Source organism: Neophocaena asiaeorientalis, unplaced genomic scaffold (genome assembly GCF_003031525.2).
Source record: "Neophocaena asiaeorientalis asiaeorientalis breed wild unplaced genomic scaffold, Neophocaena_asiaeorientalis_V1.1 scaffold245, whole genome shotgun sequence".
Lineage (NCBI taxonomy): Eukaryota > Metazoa > Chordata > Mammalia > Artiodactyla > Phocoenidae > Neophocaena > Neophocaena asiaeorientalis.
The window spans coordinates 2,312,025-2,331,871 of NW_020173953.1; the positions used below are offsets into that span (position 1 = coordinate 2,312,025).

General features: G+C 36.8%; 1 protein-coding gene across 8 annotated transcripts in view; it reads right to left on the bottom strand.

Moving 5' to 3' along the window:
• Positions 1 to 214: 214 nt before the first annotated feature.
• Positions 215 to 19,847, bottom strand: part of GRIK1 (glutamate ionotropic receptor kainate type subunit 1) — a 415,584-nt gene continuing 395,951 nt past the window's right edge. For 4 of the 8 annotated variants that reach the window (XM_024752902.1, XM_024752906.1, XM_024752905.1 and 1 more), the window contains 2 exons: positions 17,783 to 18,033; positions 222 to 680 (listed from right to left, as the gene is read on the bottom strand). In XM_024752902.1, the coding sequence (XP_024608670.1) occupies positions 525 to 680; positions 17,783 to 18,033 (407 nt within the window). In that variant the 3' untranslated portion in view covers positions 222 to 524. Of the gene's footprint in view, positions 681 to 1,092; positions 1,180 to 16,297; positions 16,448 to 17,782; positions 18,034 to 19,847 lie in introns of those variants that run through there. The other 4 variants (XM_024752900.1, XM_024752899.1, XM_024752904.1 and 1 more) reach the window with 3 other exon arrangements.

Sequence of the window (19,847 nt, forward strand, 5' to 3'; positions counted from 1 at the left end):
TTAAAACACAAAAATGAATGGTTTCATTTTACTATAATCACTAGGTATTTGGTATAAACTAAAAGAATTTTTTGAACTCAGTCAGAAATGGTTCTATCAAGCTGAAAAGGTAAGAGGATTCATCAAAATAGCAAAGTAGACAGCTGATGACACTTGGAAACCAAACATTGTGAATAAGAGCAAGTAATGGGGAACAAACCAACACTCAAAATTATTCTGGAAAAAAAACCCTGTTGTTTTATTATTCTTTAGAAAGAACACACAGCAATTTATTGGGATGAAAGAGAAAAGGTGAAATAAGTGAACATACAAATTAATTTCAAAAGAATCAGTGCTGCTTCCCAAGTAATCTCGGTCTATGTGAGCTTTTGAAACTTTTGTATTTCTTATATCTGTATGCATAAACGAGTTATGTATATAGATATATGGAAACACATACACAGGTGTCAGAAATCCTTTCTCCAAGAACCTGTAGCGAGCATGTGTTTTTCTTCCTGAAAGCTTCCTACAGGTGTTTTCCTGGCTCAAGCCACACTCTCTTTTCTCTGAGTTCGTCTTTGATGACAAGTGAGGATACTTGTGAAGGAAGATTTCCCCTTAGTTCTTGACTTTTTCTTTAGCTTTTTCTGATTTTTGAGTGAGATTCCCAGTTCTTCCATGATGGCATTGAAAGAGAGACACTAGAGAACATGAAATAATAGAGCATCAGTTTAACCCACTATCTCCGTGGTTCGTTGATCTGTCCCTTGCCTAGGTTTTTATGATTATGAGATATTGGTCTAAGACAACTGTGCCACAGGTAAATCCCCAGCCGGTTCCCACACCACCTCCTCCACCCACTGCCCCCCCACCCCCACCTTTTCTACTTGGGGAAACTGATTCGACAAGTGAGCTGGGCAAAATTTGGGGTTTTATTCACAAATGAAGTAGCATAAAACTACCCAGGTAGGCTCTCAAAATAGACAACTTACCTTTGCGGAGACACCAAAATAGAGTTAAATTAAGTCATTTCCCCCAGTGAGATGATCCAAACATTGATAGGATTATCAAGGCATACGGACACTTCAGTAATGCTATAGAAAATGAACAAACCTTCTCTACACCAAGGCTTTGTTTTTTTCTCCCATGAAACCTTACTTTGTTCCTAAAATAAAATCTAATTCTTGATGACTTTCCTTTCTGATAAAAAAAAAGAAAAAAAAAACAATTTTAAATTGTATATTTTCTCCAAAAAAACAGAGAGATCTGGCAGCAGCAATGATGCAGCTGTGGTTGAAATGAAAATAATATGGTACTGAACTGCACAGCAAAGATGATGGCATAATACAAAACAAAAATGGAATTATGATTATAAAATGTTATGCATATGCAGATGGCATATATATGCATACATATCTATTACAATTACACTATGTCTGTTCACATGCACGATATATAAATGGTGTAATAAGACATAATTTGCTGTCATTTCTTCCAGCCAAGATAAGATCTTTGAGTGACAAATTTCTGCTTGTATAGAGATTTCTACAAAGTAGTGTTGTTTTTGATGAGATTGCTCCTAAAACTTTCTGTAAAAACCCAAAGGCTTTGGTAAAGTTTATGGAAGTGCAAGCATTATTCCTTTACCATTAACTCACAAAATAGACATAGTTGAAAGCCAAATGATAACATGTCACCGGATGATTTCTTTAGGATGTGAGTGCCTGATAGGAAGAAATTGGTGCCCCATGTGTGCAGAGTATGGAATGTCTTCTGTGGTCCTTGGGTATCAATGTGCAATGTTCTTTTTTAAAATTTACACTCCATTTTGTTCTATAAAAGAGCTGATGTATTTGATATAAGTAGTATTTTTAATTTATCTACTTGATTTGAAAACCAGACTTACAAATTTAGATTCTAGGTATAAATTATCCGTTTACCAGACATACACCTCTAAAAAAAACCTAGCTGTTTGCATATGAGTTCTTGTCTCTTTTGCACCTAAGTGTTTATAGGATTTGAATTTAATTTCCACTTTCCTATGGTATGAAAAAATGAAAATTCAGGTCACGCATGTTAATTTTCTTTCAAAGGGTAAGTTGTAGCTTCAGTGAATTGAGAGGGTGTCAGGCAACGCAAAGGAAAATTCAGGAATGTTTTCCATGAATTATACTTCAAAAAATGCTACAGCAAGTATGTCACAAATGAGATATAATTTTTGTAACATTATGTGATGTGAAATTTGTGTTGCTGCTAAGATGGAATGGATATTTTATAGTGTCACTGTGGTAGACAGTGTTGTATTGGGGTTTTGCAAACTTTGTTCAGAAATTTATCTGAATGGAAGAAAGTGTTTTTGCACAGGACATTTCTGGTTTCAGAAAGTTCATTAAAGTGGGAGGAGAGGAGAGAGGGAAGGAAGAAGTGTCAAGGATTTTACATACGCTGTTACACATAAACTTCACAACAGCCTTATAAAGAAAGAGTTATTATGCCCATTATATAGATGGGGAAATTTACTGTTAGAGATTTAGGTAACTTGCCTAAGAAATATGGCTCATAAGATAAAGAGCTTGCATTTGAACTCAGCCTGTCTGACTCCCCAAACTTAATTGCTTTCACTTGAAATCTGCTACACCATCATTAATTCTTTTTATTAAATTATTATAAAGTGCTTTCTGTGGATTCTTTCCCCATAAAATATGCTAAGAAATTGTAATCTTTTTGTTTTATTTGAACTCTCAAATGTTTGATTTTAGACTCTTCACTTTGTTTTGCACTGAAATGACAAAAATCGGTCTCTAGATGTGACTCATGTGGAAGACACAACCAGTTTTACAACACAACTTGAAATCCTTCCTTAACCTCTTTTGGGTAAAGGGGCAGTCATAGATCTTATCTTGACAATATGTATCGTTTTTTCTTTAAAAACAAAATCCTCCTCCAAATTTTTTATTGCCTTAAAATACAACAAACTTCTTCTTTTCTTTCTTTTTTTTTTTTTTTCATTAACCCTGGGTATTTATTTCTTGCTGCCTGTGTGAGAGTGAATATAAATATAGTTTTATCAGTGGTCTGGTTTCTCTGTCTTTGGTCACAAACTGTGATTTCTTTTTGATTCTTGCTTTGTCTCCAGCTGTCAAAAAGAAAATGGCAAGATATGGGGGATGACCTTTCTGCTTCCAAGTTTTTGCTGTAGTCACAAAGAAAGATGACCTTTAAGGCCCCTACAAGCCATGAACTTGAGCAAGTCACACACTCTCATATCCACAGGAAATGAAACTGTGAAGGTCATCTTTCAGCACAGAGTGGCATGGGAAGGGCTCATATTCATTAATCAATTTGCCTATTATAATCTAAGAACTAAAACTACATATAACATATAAAGATTGAGCTTCTGAACTAGGATCAAAATTATAGTTGCTTTCCACAATTTTCACTTCTGGACTTGGTTTTCATGAACCCCTTCATGTTCATACAGCCACAGAAAAGCTATATTTAAAGCATGAAGGTTTACATTTCTAAACTCCTTCATTAGAGAGTATCAAGCATAATGATGTCGACCTAGCTGCTTTGCTCTAGAGGCAGGGAAACTAGGGGTAGGATACTGCAGCAGTATCCTCCAGTGCTTTGCAAACTCTAAAGTCCCCTGGTAGCTTGGATCCTAGGTCCTCCCATTTTTCTCTGGTGGATGGAATTCATATTTTTAGTAGGTCTACATATATAACCATGAGTTATAATTATGAGTTGGCTCCTGGTGTCAGAATGCTGGAGTTGAAGTTACAGCTATGCTGCTTAGTAGCTGTGTTACACTGAACAAGGTGTTTATTTTCTCTTTGACTCAAGTTTTCTTATCTGTAAAATGGAAACAATAGTAGAGTCCTTTTCATAGAGCTATTATGAGAATCATCAAGTTGACATACATAAAACACTTAGCATAATACTTGGCACATAGTAAGTACTCTCTTTCTTTAAAATAAAATGTTATACATCACTAGAAATATTTTAAGTCTACAGCACTCGCTGATCTATCATCTATCTATCATCTATCTATCTATCTGTCATTATCTATTTTTTTTAGTGAAGTGGAAAAACAGTGACAGTTTGATGCTTCTTTAATTTTAACCTTTGCATGCCCTTCTCTGCACCAATTCCTTTGAACTTTTTATACCAGTGTTTTAGTTCAAGTAGGCTCTATACATGTTTAAAGCATAGAATTTTCAGTGTCTATTATTATTTGTTTTACACAGCCCATAACACGTTTTGGTGTTTATGTAATAATAGGCTTTATGACAGCTTGTATCTTGCGCATGATAGGTGGCCATCTATAAGAAGAGAATGGAAACTAACTGCAGTTCCTTGCCATTTAAAAGTATTATCATCTTTGTGCATAAGGACCCATTTACAGTGAATCTCCATGATGATAAATTTGATAGGAAAATTCACTTATAAATGAATTTACAGTAGTAAACAATGTGACTGCCAGTTTTGCTGTTCCTAGCACTATCCAAAGATAAAGTGAGGGGTGTGTGTGTGTGTGTGTGTGTGTGTGTGTGTGTGTGACTTCTCTCATAGAAGAAAGGAAACTGAGAAATAGAAGTTAGTCTATTAGAGACTGTGGCTGAAACTTCAACTAACACTGTAGCTCTCTTGGCTTTAAAAGAAGGACCTGCTTCTTTATTCTGCAGAATGTCATCCCTCTTCTCCACTTCTTCAGTGCCTGTGGTGTGTCCCCCACGAGCCCCCCTTTCATTCCTTTCTCCTGCCTTGTTTTACATCCCTCTTTGGCTTGTTTCTCTTTATAATTGTTGACTGCATGACATCTCCTTTGGATTAACCCCAAATATTTGATTTCTTGGTACTAGAGTGAACCTGAACATAAATTATTCTCCTCTCCTGACACCTTCATCCTTTTATTGCAAATACTGCCCTGGAAATGTTGGGGGGAGCTAATCAAGTTCTTGTTTTAAAATAAGCTGCCTTAGGGAAAAAAAAGTCTAGGGTGGAGAATGTTTTTTTTATGTTGTAGGAAAAGTTGTGTGCTAGAATTTGATTGTAGCTTACAATATTGAAAGAACCGAGGCTAAGCTTTCATACTGGTTGCAAACTTGGCGTCAAGATGTGAGTATCAGATTGATTCTCGTTGTATATTTAACATTTATGCATTCAGTGCTTTCATTCACTGGTAAATTTAGGAGAACTACTTTGAATACGTAATTTTAAGGGTTTTGCTGACAAATTATTTTTTAGAAGGTCTGGCCTAGCCAAGAATATAATACAGATTTTACAGTTTTCTCCCTTTAATTTATTAGGCTCCTTATTCAAAGACATTTGAAGTGATCTGTGACATTGTCTAGTAAATTTTCACCTTATGCTTAGAAGAAAAGAAGAATATAGATAATAGTAATGTCATTTTATAGGTGTAAAAATCTTTCATTTTATGTATAGATCTGCTTTAACTTAAAGGCAGGCTGTGATTTGAAGTCTTTGTAAAGACCGTTCTCAGTAAAATATAGAATATCAGTAAATACAGAGGGGATAGGTTGCTGAGAAATAATGCGATTATTACTACTATTACTATTATTTCCTTGGTTTTGTCAAATTATTGCCATAGCTGTGCGGAGACAGTGTCTCAATGAAGAATCCTACTCGTATGTTTGCTACCTGAAGGCTTTGGACAGTCTGGTCACCTATCTGCACAAGTGTTTTACTTCTTCACAGGATAATTGATAATCTAAGAACAGAGATCAGACTTTAATCATCCTGCATTAATTACAGGAAGGAATAAGGAAGGGGAGTCTTGGAGTAACTATACAGGCACCATCTTTGTGTGCAGTTCTCATGTTCCAGAACTCAGAATTTAGACATCATTTACTCTGGTTTTACCAATTTTCTGGGTTTATTCAGAATCCCTGGTCATCTTTCATGTAACCATCCTTAGGATTTTTAAAAAATGGATCTGAGAGGTTGAGAGTTAGTCACCATATTAGCTTTCAGAATAGTGGTTATGATGAATTGTACCCAGTAGATAATGAGGAAGCTGATTCTCATCTCCTAAGTCTGTGCTAAAAATCTCAGGTGGAGGAAATTTCGACACTGAACAAAAATGTCAAAGTGTGTTTCCCATGCTTATCCTCACCTGTGGCCCAGACCCAATGGTCTTCCTTTCACAGACCAATTCCCTGCTGATGCTTTAAACTGGCTCTTCATTGGTAACCACTCCCTACAGCCCTGTCTTGCCTTCCTTTGGCTATAGCACGTAGACATCCCTAACTGATTTTTCCTGGCTCCTTTTAATGCCATGTTTTCACCACCTTTATGTCCTTTCACCTCTTTTCTTCCCTATTTCAGTTTTGTTCCCACACCTAAGGCTTGATGCTGACATTTTAGCTCTCTCAGATTCTATATTTAAGCTTCTAATTCTTTGCATGAAGGCATGCCCTAGAATTCTTTGTTTCCCTATCTGAGGTCTTTAAACCAAAAAATATATCTATGGGGGGCACAAGTTTACTTGATGGGGCCAGATACACAAGGATCATCTTTCTTGGGTTCATTTTTATTTAAAGATTTTATTTAGAAAACTTTTTCTTCCATTAAATTAAATGTAACTATAATGTTGAATGTTATTCTCTCTCTCTCTCTCTCTCTCTCTCTCTCTCTCTCTCTATCTATCTATCTATCTATATCTATATCTATATCTATATATATATATACCTATTTTTTAAAGAATTCTTACATTTTTCACTTGGGGTGGCTGTCCAGCACTATACCCCCAAGCTCTTAGGGTATAGGAAAATTTATTCTCTTCTAACATTAGTGATAATTTCATAGAAAACTTTGAAATGTGAAGTTAACACTGCAGCAGAACATTTTGATATTGATCTATGTACTTTTTCCAATTCTTCTGAATCTCAACTCTTTTTTCTATTTTTACAGTTGCAACAGGAGCTTTTATATGCATTGCCCACAGGGTAGGATGACACAGAGAAAAAAAAAAGAGGTAAATTTGCAGCTTTGAGTTTTTAAATAAACTTGTATAGACCTATGGAAGCTATTGCCGTCTTTGAAGCAATTAATTACAACAGCCATGTGTTTGAAAGAAGAAAAAAGATAGTGCTTTGAATTGTAAATTTGCCTTAGAGCCTTCAGGATCCAGCATATAGGACTGGTCATAGTGGTGAAGATAGGACTGTTCAGTGTCTGCTTTCAAGGAGAAATGTCTAACCAGGTGGTGACACATCCTAGACGCTGAGGAATACCTGAGAAGGGCTCCCTCACTTGCCACTTCTGGGGTTAAACTTCCCTCACTTGCCACTTCTAGGGTTAAACTCCCAAGAGGTGGGACAAGGAAAATAGCCTGGTAGGTGAGGGGACCTAAGAACACAGGGCAATTGTGCCCACTCTCTGTTCTAGACTCTCAGAGGAAGCAGTCACTTGAGTGGAGAACTGTCCTCTGTCTCCCATGGCCTCTGAATAGTCTCAAGAGCAGTTGCCCCAGAAAGGGCACAGAAGTGGCAGACAGGTATCCCATTCAAGCCTGATGGCCAAAGAACAGACAGTTGTTTCTGCAGTGAGGATAAACTTCAGGTGGGCTCACATACCCAAGGGTAAGCAACTCTCTTTGCCTAAAAGTGGCAGAAATGTTGGTCTGCATGCCAAACCAAAGTGCCCACAGTGTCTTCTCCTCTCTGGAGTCATAGCCAGAGGCCAATGTAACTTTCTTCTCCAGGCCTCTAGCTTTTCTTTGTCTTCATTACATCTCCAAAGCCTGCATTAGCCCCTCTTGAAGCTAGGAGCCTGCATGCTTCCTCTGGATTTGGTCTCATATGAACGTGACCAGGCTCTGTTCTGATAGCCTGAGTTAGTACCATGGGGACTGGCATTCCCTCACTTCACAGAGGAGAGGGCCTGGTCCTTCTGGCAACTCAGAGGCTGAGTTAGGGCCATAAAAATAAAATTCCAATAAATTCTTTGCATGCCTCGTTTCATGCAGAGAATGGCCCTGCCTTTGAGGTAAATTGACTCTGATGTAGGTTTTCAGATCCCCATAGTACCTGTGGACATAGCACAGGGAGTCCTTGGGGTACCAGCTTATACCCACATGTAGTGGATACACTTTTTTCTCAAGCTACAAACCCAGGTATACAGAAAACAAAAAAACTATGCGATGCCGTTAAAAAAATAACAGAATTCACCGTAGCTTATCGGTCCCCATCTGCTAGTGGATCTTGTCAACTCAAGGTAACTCACTTTTGATTTAAAACTAAGTTTTCATTTGGTTAATGGCTCAGTTAATACATGCCTCTTCTCATCTCTCTTCTCCTTTTTTCTTTTCCAGGGGTGTCTGGGCTTAGGAGAGGTTGATAGAGGGTCTTGGCATTGGTGATAGTGGGAGAAGCTTGTCCATGGCCACCCTCTATCCTTTTGATTCCCCCTGGGGTGTGACATCCTGCCAGGCCATGGATGCTGCTCTCTATCTCTGCTGCATCCTCTGAGATGACTGTGGTCTCACCATGGTCTCAATGTCAGGTCTACACTTTGAATCGTTTCCCGTCCAGCCTCAAGTCTTCCAATCCTCTGGTTCTCCTCAGCCCTTCCACAAAGCTCTTTGTTGGGAAAGGCCATGAATTTTTAGATGCTTTCCCTGGAATGCTCTGGGGTTAAGCAAGACTCTATGAAGCTGTTCAAAGGATCACTGTCTAGACATTGATATTCTACCATTCAGGAGACAGTTGGATGTATGATATCTCTAAAAGTCTTGCCATCTCCTGGGTTACAAACTGTGAACACAACAATGGCACTTTCTGTTCAGGATCCACCCTGAAATTTTCTGAGGTTTCTATTTTCCTGTCCCTCTAAGTTAGGACTTGGCTCAGGGATGGTCATTAGGCCTTCTCAGGGATTCAGCTAGCATTTAAGCTTAATGATTTCCCTTTAATATGTTCTTTCTTTCCTAGTGGTCAAAAATGGGTCAGGGATTGGAAAAAGAGGTAGGAGAACATTATTATGTATATTTCCTCAACCTTGACCCTCTGGGATTTAGCTTTTGCTAATTATAGATAAACTTTTTGAATGAAAACAACTAACTTATTTAACAAAGCACTTAGCTGTTGAGATTGAAAGCCATGGTTTTTAAGATTTTTGTCTGTGCTACAAGTTTGTAAAATCCACTTGAAACTGAAAAGCTAGGACTTTGAGTCATCTCTAGCATGGAAGCAACGTATAGAAAAATCTTGATGCTTGATGGTGGAGGAAGGTAGGGGTAAAATCAATGGAGAATAAAAGCACATCATCCTTTTCCTTTGTTTCCTTTTGTCTCTCTTTAGCAGAATTATTTAAGTTCCACTTACAGAATAGTTTCCAGAGCACTCCAGCCCCGTTGATCTCCCTCGTTCTGGAATTGTGATTAATTGGTTTCATAGCTTTGACTAGCTCCTAAGTTTATCCCCCCCCCCCATTTTTATACCTAGTCTATAGGCTCACCAAAGTCAAAAATTATTCCACTTCAGAAATCTTCACTGTGTTTGTAATGAGTTGCTTATGATTTATTGGATGGGAACCCTCTCAGTCTTTGATGCCATGATAGCTGTTTTTCTCTATATCCAGAGCCAGGCATTCTATCCTAAGTATTGGCAGGGCAAGGTAATTCTGTTTATTACCATAAGAATTTAATGTGTTCAACATAACCACACAATCTTAATAAATATATAAATATATATATAATATATATATACACATAAATTCTCCAAGTTTTTTTTTCACTGTTTCTACATTTTAACTTTCTTCCCACTTTCTACTAGAATTAAAAAATATCGTGGTTGGAAAAGAATTTTAACTGCAACCCCCTCTTTCCACAGATGACAGAACTGAGGATGAGGGAAGTACAATGACTTGCCTAAAGACACATAGCCATTCAGCAGCAGTACAGAGACTTGGATTCTTGGCTTGTGATTCCCAAGTCACCTTTCCATTGGGCCACAAACATCTTTCAGAGTTTGGTTTACATGGTGGTGCCAACTTGAACATTTGAAAAGTTATTTCTAAATGTATGTTAATTGCTTTCTGGCCTCTCTGTTAATTAATGAATGTTTGGGTTTCCAGGCAAAGAAAAGCCTCTTTGCACAATTACAGAAATAACCTGATTAGAGAGACTTTTCCAAATCATTTGCTAAATAAGTTAATCAGACTACAGAAGAAATAAAGCCAAGGACACTTGGATATTTGATAATGTACCAAGTGACCGTGAGGAAAGATAAATACTAAATGAGAGCAGGCTATCTATAGACAGTAGTTTTTTAGTTCTTATGGTTGGTAAAGTCTAAGTGATCAAGAGAACATTCGTTTTTGAAGTTGGAAAATCGCAATATTTTAATATTTTAAGTCAGAACCCTCCAGTTGAAAAAAGACAAAAAATTCTGGCTAAGCTGAATTAAAAATTTTAATCGCTAAGGAGAACTACAGTAACTTCTTTACATCACTCTGGTTTTACTCATTATTTTTGTGTGTATTTGGATGTATACATTGTAATGTGGAAAATCATTGCTGTGCAGTACGGCCAATTAGCCATGTTTGGGCTGACAACTATGAAGCTTAGATTCTGCAGGGTGCTGAAACCACATAAAACATTTGTAATGTTGGTTTTCTATCACAAGAATGTCTTTCTTTTTGCAAAGAAAATTTCTTTGAAAATTTAAAGGAGAATCCCATTTTCCATGATACCAGTCTCTGTGGAAAGGATTTTGAAAGCAAAAATGATTTTAATATGTTTGTGCATCTGGACATAAAATTCCATAACTGTAAGAAGCATAATGAGATGGTTCCTAAAGGCAAGTTAAAACTGCAGCATCGAGCAGAATTTTTTCATTATCAATAAGAGTTAATTAATAATGTCACTTGGTACAGTGAGATGAGCAGGAAATAGTATAGGAAGTAAGAATGCTTTGCTTTCCTTTTGCTTTTCAAGGCTGTTCAGGCTACTTTTAAATTGCTTACTAGGAAGTAGACCTTAGAGTATAAGGGTCATGGGCTTTGAAACTAATTGGGATCCATTATTTTTCTGCTTTGCCACAGATGGCTCATATAGAACATAATATAGTGCTAGGCAAATGCAGTGAGGTATTTAGAAATAATTTTCCTTGGATAGGTTTATAATCATATAATCCAGTTGATTTTCCTAAGGGCACAATCTCTATCCAACATGTATTCTTTAGGTAGTTCTAATTTTGCTGGAAAAACTTTAAAATAATTCAATTTATAATTTTAGTCTAAAACAAAATAAGCTTTAGTTTTTCCCTTACTACATTAGGTTATACAGCATTGTTAAGAAATAAATTAGACATTACATGCTCCATAGTTGTTGATGTATTTTTCAATCTTTTCATACCTCTCTGCTCTCTTCCTAAATTTAAACAATATTTCTCAGAGTATAATCCACAGATAATCTGCCAGTGTTAATAAAAACTCACACTTACCACCTAATTTGAAGTCACACTGCTGTATTCAAGTTAATTTTAATAAAAACTCATGCATACCAACTACTTTTCAGTAAAACAATGGTATTTAGGATTGTTGGGAGAAAACTCATGTAAGAAAAACTATTTTAAAAAAACCCTGCATTGAAGATAATTTTATGAAAAGTCATGACCTAATTTTAGAAAAAAAACCCTGCTATATTTAAGCTAATTTTTATGCAAATCAATGTGCACAACTAGTTTTAAGCATTCATTTTCAGGTTTAGTTAAAAATTCCAATTCCTGGACTATACTTACTGAAGAGGGACCTCTGGAGTTACAGCCAATAATCTGTATTTTAAATAATTTCCCCAGGTAATTCAGATGTACACTGAAGTCCAAAAACCAGTGACATAAAAAAATAGAGTTTGAAATTTTTTCTTTTATGTTCAAGACGCTTTTTTCCCCTAAATTCACTTAAAGTGCAATGGCTCCTCTTGGGGTCACTGTGGTCTTAGTGGTCATTTACTTGATGGCAAGAATTGGTTGTCTGAGAGCATATATTATATAAAAGGAGAAAGAGGAAAGTATAAGAAACTCAGGGTCTGAAATGAATGGCGGATTTCTCAAGGGAGGAATAAAGCACAGAGAGAGAGCAGAAAACTACCTACTTGAGTATCTTGAGTAGGCCTACCACTTATGGCTGAACAGGAAGATTATCAATTGAATATAATGACATTTCCATCTCAAAGATGTTCACAGATTCTTCTTGGATTCTCCTTAGAGAGGGTTTATTAAATATTTGATGCTAAATATATGCTGTATATCTTGCTTGAAATTAATGATCCTGCCTCTAGAATCAATCAGTAAATAGCAACAACTTATTGAGTGCCAATTATACACAGAAGAGTATGCTTTAGGTCATTACTACCCACTAGAATCAAGAGTACCTTAAAAACTGCTATTGTTCTGCCCCCACTCCAGATGAATGAAATTAAAATTTCTAGAGTTGAGGTTCATACCTTCCACTGTATGTTTTCATAGATTGTCATTTTGGATCCTTCCCTTGGGTGCAATGAACTTGCCATTGATTTTTAATGCTTGTGAGAGGGAAAATGGTCTTAGAGATAGTTTGAACCTCTAAATTGAAAAACCTGTTTTCCAAACCAACTCTCTTTTAAGGTATGTGTTAAATTGTATTTATTGCTCATTTTACCAGAGAGCAATACTTAATTTCTCTATAAGGAACTAACGTCTGTTAACCAATATTTATTAACAGGCCTCTTATAAATGATTTAATTTTCTATGCCATTATTTTATTTAATTATCAAAGCAAATGTAAGTCAGTATATTACCTTCATTTTTCAAATGAGGAAATTGAGGTTCAGAGAAGTTTCAGAAAAAAAAATCCCCGATAATAAATGTTATTGTTTATTGAATGGCAACTCTGTGCTAGGCATGGTATTAGGTGTTTTGTTCATTATCACTGGATAAGATACACATTATCATACAAGTGTTCCCTGTAGAAAATTGGTCTGTCAATATGCTTTGGAGGAAAAAAGATTCTGTGATCTAACAGGTTTGGGAAGTACTGGATACTTTTCCTTCTTGTTGAAAATTCTCAATGTATTGTAACATATTAAACATACTGAAATGTCATGAGTAAAGGGGCGTTTGTCCTAGTGCTCCATGGGTTACTCGACCATGAAAATCTTATTTTATTTTGTTTTTTTTTGCGGTACATGGGCCTCTCACTGCTGTGGCCTCTCCCGCTGCGCAGCACAGGCTCCGGACGCGCAGGCTCAGCGGCCATGGCTTACGGGCCCAGCCGCTCCGCGGCATGTGGGATCTTCCGGGACGGGGGCACAAACCCGTGTCCCCTGCATCGGCAGGCAGACTTTCAACCACTGTGCCACCAGGGAAGCCCAAAATCTTATTTGAGTAACACTTGCCAATGAAAACCAGTTTGAAAAATACTCCTTCAACACAACCTTATGACCTAGAAACTATATCCCCCTATTACATATTAAAAAACTAAGGCTCTGAGAAATTCAGTTATTTGTCTACAGACATTCAGCAAGTGACTCCACTAGAACTTGAACCTAAATTTGGCTGATTTAGAAAATTCTCTTCTGATTCTACGTCTAGGACTCTGGGTCATTGACTCTGATATCTATTTTGGAGTCACCTGTTAGTGAATGTTAACCTCTGAAATAAAATTGTGGAAAGGATTAAATGTAATACAGTAAGTCCCCTACATACAAAGGAGTTCCTTCCGAGATCGTGTTCATAAGTCCAATTTGTTCATAAGTCCAAAAAAGTTAGCCTATGTATCTAATCGGCTATATAGTACTGTACTGTAATAGGTTTACTTTTCACACAAATAATACATAAAAAACAAACAAACACAGAAAATAAACGTTTTTAATCTTACAGTACAGTACCTTGAAAAGTACAGTAGTACCAACTACATCACCGCTGCTTTTATGCTTGCTTCTGGACATCCTGGACTTGAAATAAAGACACTATACTACTATACTACTATACATTATACTACTGTACTCTATACAGTACTGTACAGCAAAGTTCCCAAAGCACAACCACCTGTAGAGAATGTACGCACGTGACAATGTATGCCGGATACGGGAGTTAACTTACGTGACTACTATACTACTGTACTCTATACAGTACTGTACAGCAAAGTCCACAAAAGCACAACCACCTGTAGAGAATGTACGCACGTGACAATGTATGCCGGATACGGGAGTTAACTTACGTGACTGGACATGAGAACGCACGTTTGCATCTTTGAAAGTTCTCAAATTGAAGGTTCGTATGTAGGGAACTTACTGTACTGTATGTTAAAACACTTTGAAACCATAAAATAATATGTAACTATCAGAATTAGGTAGTATATAGAATCAATGAATTATGTAATATTTATTTCAACATCTGATGGGTTTTTTTTTTGTGTGTGTGTGTGTGGTACGTGGGCCTCTCACTGTTGTGGCCTCTCCCGTTGCGGGGCACAGGCTCCCGACGTGCAGGCTCAGCGGTCAAGGCTCACGGGCCCAGCCGCTCCGCGGTATGTGATATCTTCCCGGACCGGGACACGAACCCGTGTCCCCTGCATCGTCAGGCGGACTCTCAACCACTGTGCCACCAGGGAAGCCCCATCTGATGTTTTTGATTATGAGGATGTGAACTCTGATCTAGGGCAAATAGTATGTTGATTTTACCCCAATAACAGCTAATAAATGTCAGTGTAATTTATAGACATTTCCTTAAATGTATATTTATTTAAAGAAGAAACCAAGACTGAGAAACAATCAGGGCAAGAGTCAACTCTCCTGAACATGTTTTACTGGAGAAATCTAGAGTTGATTGAAGAGACTCGTGATTCAGAAATTGGAACCCATTTAAAGCTAAGCAAAGAGAAGGCAAAATGCTACATGATTGCACAGATGGTCTATCTCTACTTCTGAGAAATATATTTTTTGGGGATCACTTCACATGTCAAAAGGTAACCCCATTAAGGAGAACAAAGATCAACTTATCCCATATTGAGGGAAGATGAAGGGCATCTTCAATTCCCCTGTTCACTGTGAAGAGGGAAAGAGCTTAGAGGGACAGCAGACATCCTGTCACAACAAATTAAGTATGTAGTTGGCTTTCTATGTCACAAACTCAGTTAGAGTGAAAATTATTTACAGCATTTTGAATGCAGGTGGGAAATAAATCTACAAAGATCCGTAACTAATGTGTGTGGAAATTCTTTCGTCTATTAACTTTTTCCTCCTTGTCCTTCTCCCCAGCATACTTGGAATTAATTGAAAATGGCAAAGGATCCAGAGGAATGAGTGTGAAAGTGTCGAGGCTCAGAAAAGATTGCTACAAAAACAACCACTCTCTTAGGACAGGAATGAAATAACATCTTGTGAAAAGATGTTCTTCAGTGCAAAGAATGAGGGCAAGTGAGTGGAAAATAGAAGATGTCAGACATTAATTTCTACCTTAGGACTGTGCTTGGAGCTTGCAAAATATAATCTATAACTTGAAAAAAAAATCACAGTTCCTTAAAGATTCTGAGCATACTACCTATCTGAACCTACAGAAGATTGTTAAGCTCTACAAGTAAATGTTACTTGAGAGCTTGATGGTAATGAATTTCTCTGCAGGGATCATTTTTGACTCTTGTGTCTTCCTGAGTGACGTTCACCTTAACTAATGCTCTTCTTCCATGACACCAGAGGTTTCAAGTTTAGTTTTCATTTTCTGGGTCACTTTTTTGAATCTTTAAAATCTAAGACTTCTTGGAATCTCAGTGTAAATAGTACATTTCAAATAGTAGACTCAATTTGAATGAAAAATTAACATTGTTAAGGAGTTATTATAAAAAGATGGGGCTTTGGGTACTTGGAAAGTGTGGATCTACAGAGTGTATGGTACAGGGAGAAGAAAAGAGGAGAAAATAAGGTTCACAAAGATGAAAAGAATTCCTCCAAATATCGTTTTGTTTTCATGCTTTGCACTGTTGAAAGTCTGAATCTACTTTTGCATGAGGCAAGAGTTGCTTATTTTTAATACATGAAAATACAACTAAGATAACCATTCTCTTGATGGTATAGACAATTCCTGTAAACACACATATCTTGGAATCTGTATACACCTAATATGCTGCTGTTTCAATATAAAATGCACATGTGTCTCCAGTGCATTGAATTCAATGTTCAGAGTACATGAGTTTTGCTATCTTAAAACAAGGATAGGGATTATGGCTATGTATGCTTAGTAGATACAGACATCATCAACACCACCAATTAGCAGAAGCAATTTCTACTTGGCACAACTTTTTTTTTTTTTAATGATTACACAGTGTGAATTGAGGACTGTGTCCGAATCCCTCTCTCCTCTCGAATTAATTTGCCACATTCTAAATCCGTAGATAAAGTGGTTCCGGAAGTGGAGTTGGTTGGATGGGTTTGCTTACACTGCAGTCCATAAAAGAAACAAAAAGCCTTGCATGCAAAAGAAATGAGAAAAATATAGAAAAAATGAATAAATCAGAAGCAAAAATGGGCGTTTAAATGAAAATTTAAATCAAATGAAGCTGGCAATTATGAGAAGCACATTAAAGCATAACATATACAAGCTTTTAGTTTTCAAATTATTTGCATAAAACAAGACACCTCAAGAGCAAATCGAAAGTTAAAGCAGATCAGTCCATTCTCCCTTTTAATTAGACAGTTTTCTCTAACAAGGTCTCTGAAAATGGTGCTTAATGTTCTCACAATTGCCTTGTAATTTTGGGAAAAATTTCAGGATGAAGCCAGGTTACAATCAATCATCCCCATCTCTAGGAACTTAAGGAGAGTTTCCACTTAAAGGAAGTGGGACTCGTATGAGATTATTAATGAAAACTGGCTACATTATTTGTGGGGTCCAGAACAAAATGGAAATGTAGAGCCCCTTGTTCTAAAATTATTAAGAATTTTAAGACATTGATAGCTGAGCATTAAAGTAGGCCTGTTATTAATTGTTTGTAGTTTCAAAATTCTAACAATACTTTTAAATTGATTGGGTAACCAAATACTCTACAATGGGCATGAGCTTTGTGTTTTGTTTATTCTCATATGCCTACGAAGGAATTATCTTTAATCACCGTCATCTTATTCAGAATAGTGTAAGCTCTTGATGTGATTTTCATCAAAACTAAAAGTAACAGGCAAAAAATGGTTGACTGTTGAAATCAACGATAATCCTAAGATTTGGAAAAATAGACTCTTTAATATATTTTATCATCATTCTGTACTGTTCATCATTTTTCTGGCAAATATTTTTGTGAATTATTCTTTTACAAAATGTACTTTGATAGAGGTAAATGCTCAGTTTCAAAATATTACATTTATATCTTTATATAAATTGCTTTGCATTAGTACATGTGCTCAGTACCTACACTTAGGAGATGTAACATTTCTCTCAAAGATCTTTTTATATATTTTCCAATTTTGGATTTACTTCTTCCTTGCTCTATCTAGGGTTTCTATCTTAAGGGTAAATAACTGTTAAAGAAATTAACTGAGTTTGGAATTTTTGCACTGTCATTTCAAATAGTGTTAATTGAATTTAGTGTATAAGGTGCTTCCTTCTTCTCATTAATAAATGATGGGGCTACAGTACCAGGAGCACCTGGCAGGGATTCAATAGCTCTTAGCTCTAACTCAAAAATGGCCATTCTGGGCATCTAGTTCAATAGACTGTTACAAAAAAAGGGCAAGCATCCTTTAAACCCCCAAACTTAAGACAGATAACACAAACCAAAAACCACCCGGTCCTAGAAAGAGATGACTCACCTGCTCAATGTCGTTGTTTTTCCGTGATTTGTATATAAATTCTCCAATGGCTACAAATACAGAAAGGACTAGTCCAGCAGCCAGAACAATGAAGATACCCCCAATATTTTCTACTCCCAGAGCACTGGCCTCTTTGTTGTCTTCCTCAGGGCAGCCATTTCCCCGCCACCATTTCTCTTTCATCATATGCAGTTTCCCCTCTTCTTGTAATTGAAGAATAGCAATAGTAATTTTATCCCGGTAAGGAGAGCCTGTAAGTGAGGTAATTTGGATATGGGTCACCCAAAGGCTGAAGAAGATGTGAAGAAGGATTACTGTCTTAGGGGTAACTACTTTATGGCTGTTGGAAAACCCCAATCCATAAGTTGACTAGCAAAGGGCAATCCTATATTTTGAAGGATCTAAATAAATGGACAGCAAAAGACTGACGTGTTGAGATTAACTCTTAGCCACACTGTCTGTTCCTTTTAAACAAGGAAAAGCTGAGCTGGGAATTCCATGACATCCCACTGCTTCTGGTGAGTTTTTTATGAATCTTTTTCCACATTAGGGAATTTCATTGTTTAGATTCCACTTTTTCTAGGTTTTTGGATGTCTAATATTTTGACAGCCTGGCTAAATGATCACCAGTACCATTTCCTCTTCTTCCTATGGGAGTAGCTAGACATTTCCTAGTCTCCTTTATAATTCATTGTGGTGATTGACCGATTGCTAGCCATTGGGAGCTAAAGCGATGTATGACTATTTCCAGTCCTGTCTCATAAATCCTCCCAACATGATCCTCTACTCTTTCCCTCTCTTTCCTTAAATACTCAGCATGGGAGAAAGGATTTTAAGTCACTAGGAATACTGGAACCACCAGTTAGAAAGGGATTGGGTCCCAGGATGACTGCATGAAGCAGAATCTCTGTTTCAACCCACTGTTGGACCATGACAAGTTCAAGAAATAAATATGTTTTGTGTTGGCCACTAAAAATTTGCAGATGTTGGTTATAGTAATTTGTCCATACTGACTAATACACCTGTTAAGATACTCTTATGAGTAGGTTTTGAATAATTTAAACAACATTCAGCTAGGTTTAGAAAATTTGCAAGCACTTTAATGATATTATTTATACTCTATTTTCTAGTAATGCCTTTGAACTTTTAATTATGTTAGGGCTAGAGAGCATCAACATGGTCCTGCAGCCACAGCTTGTCCAACACTGGATTCCTATGTTAATTAAAGCAAAGGAAGAAATTAAAAAAAAAAAAAGATGGTAAGATTTCTTTCCCTAATTTTTCCTTGGACACTAAGGATTTTTGTAAGTGTTTCTTCTACTTAGTAGGAAAGTAGTACATTCTAGCTCTTTCTGTTTGTAAACTTTAACGTTCTTCTTGGTGGAAATAGAAAAATGCAAAAAAAGTAGCAAATAGGAAAATGTGGCATCTTAGAACCAGAAGAGATCTTAGGAACCGTATAGTCCCAGTCTACTTATTTTTAGAATTGAAGAAATTGAGGATGTGAAGATATGGGTGAAAATAATAGTTGCTGGTAGAGCCAAGAATTTAACTCAATTCTCCTAACTTCTCTCTTAGTGTTATTTTCATTAAAGTTTCTCCCTTCACCCCCATGCCATCTCCCCCCTCCCCCGTATACCTTATGTTCTAGGGCATGGTTAGAAAAGCAGAAGATTAATATTGTGACGTGTGTCATTTTCCCCATTCCTCCCAAGACTTCCTAAAGTCATTGTCAGTCCCTCAAGATCAAGTGTAAAAGAAGAGCAAAATGTTTTGGAGTTAGATTGTGGCTTATCAATTAAGAGTATGGATTTTTGGTGAGAAAATGGCTCTTGACAGCCAAATTAAAAGATATTGGCTGCTTGCTTAAACAACTTCAGAATAATGGTTAGTGTCAAAATTAGCACCATTAACAATAATATGTGAACAATTAAGTGAATCAAGAGAGCTTTGCTTTAATGTACGTGAAAGTGCTTTGAAGAGTGTGTGAATGATCCATAGGGTAACAATTGCAGCAGTAATCATAGCAGTATACACAGTGGGTACTCAGTAAATGCTGACTGAT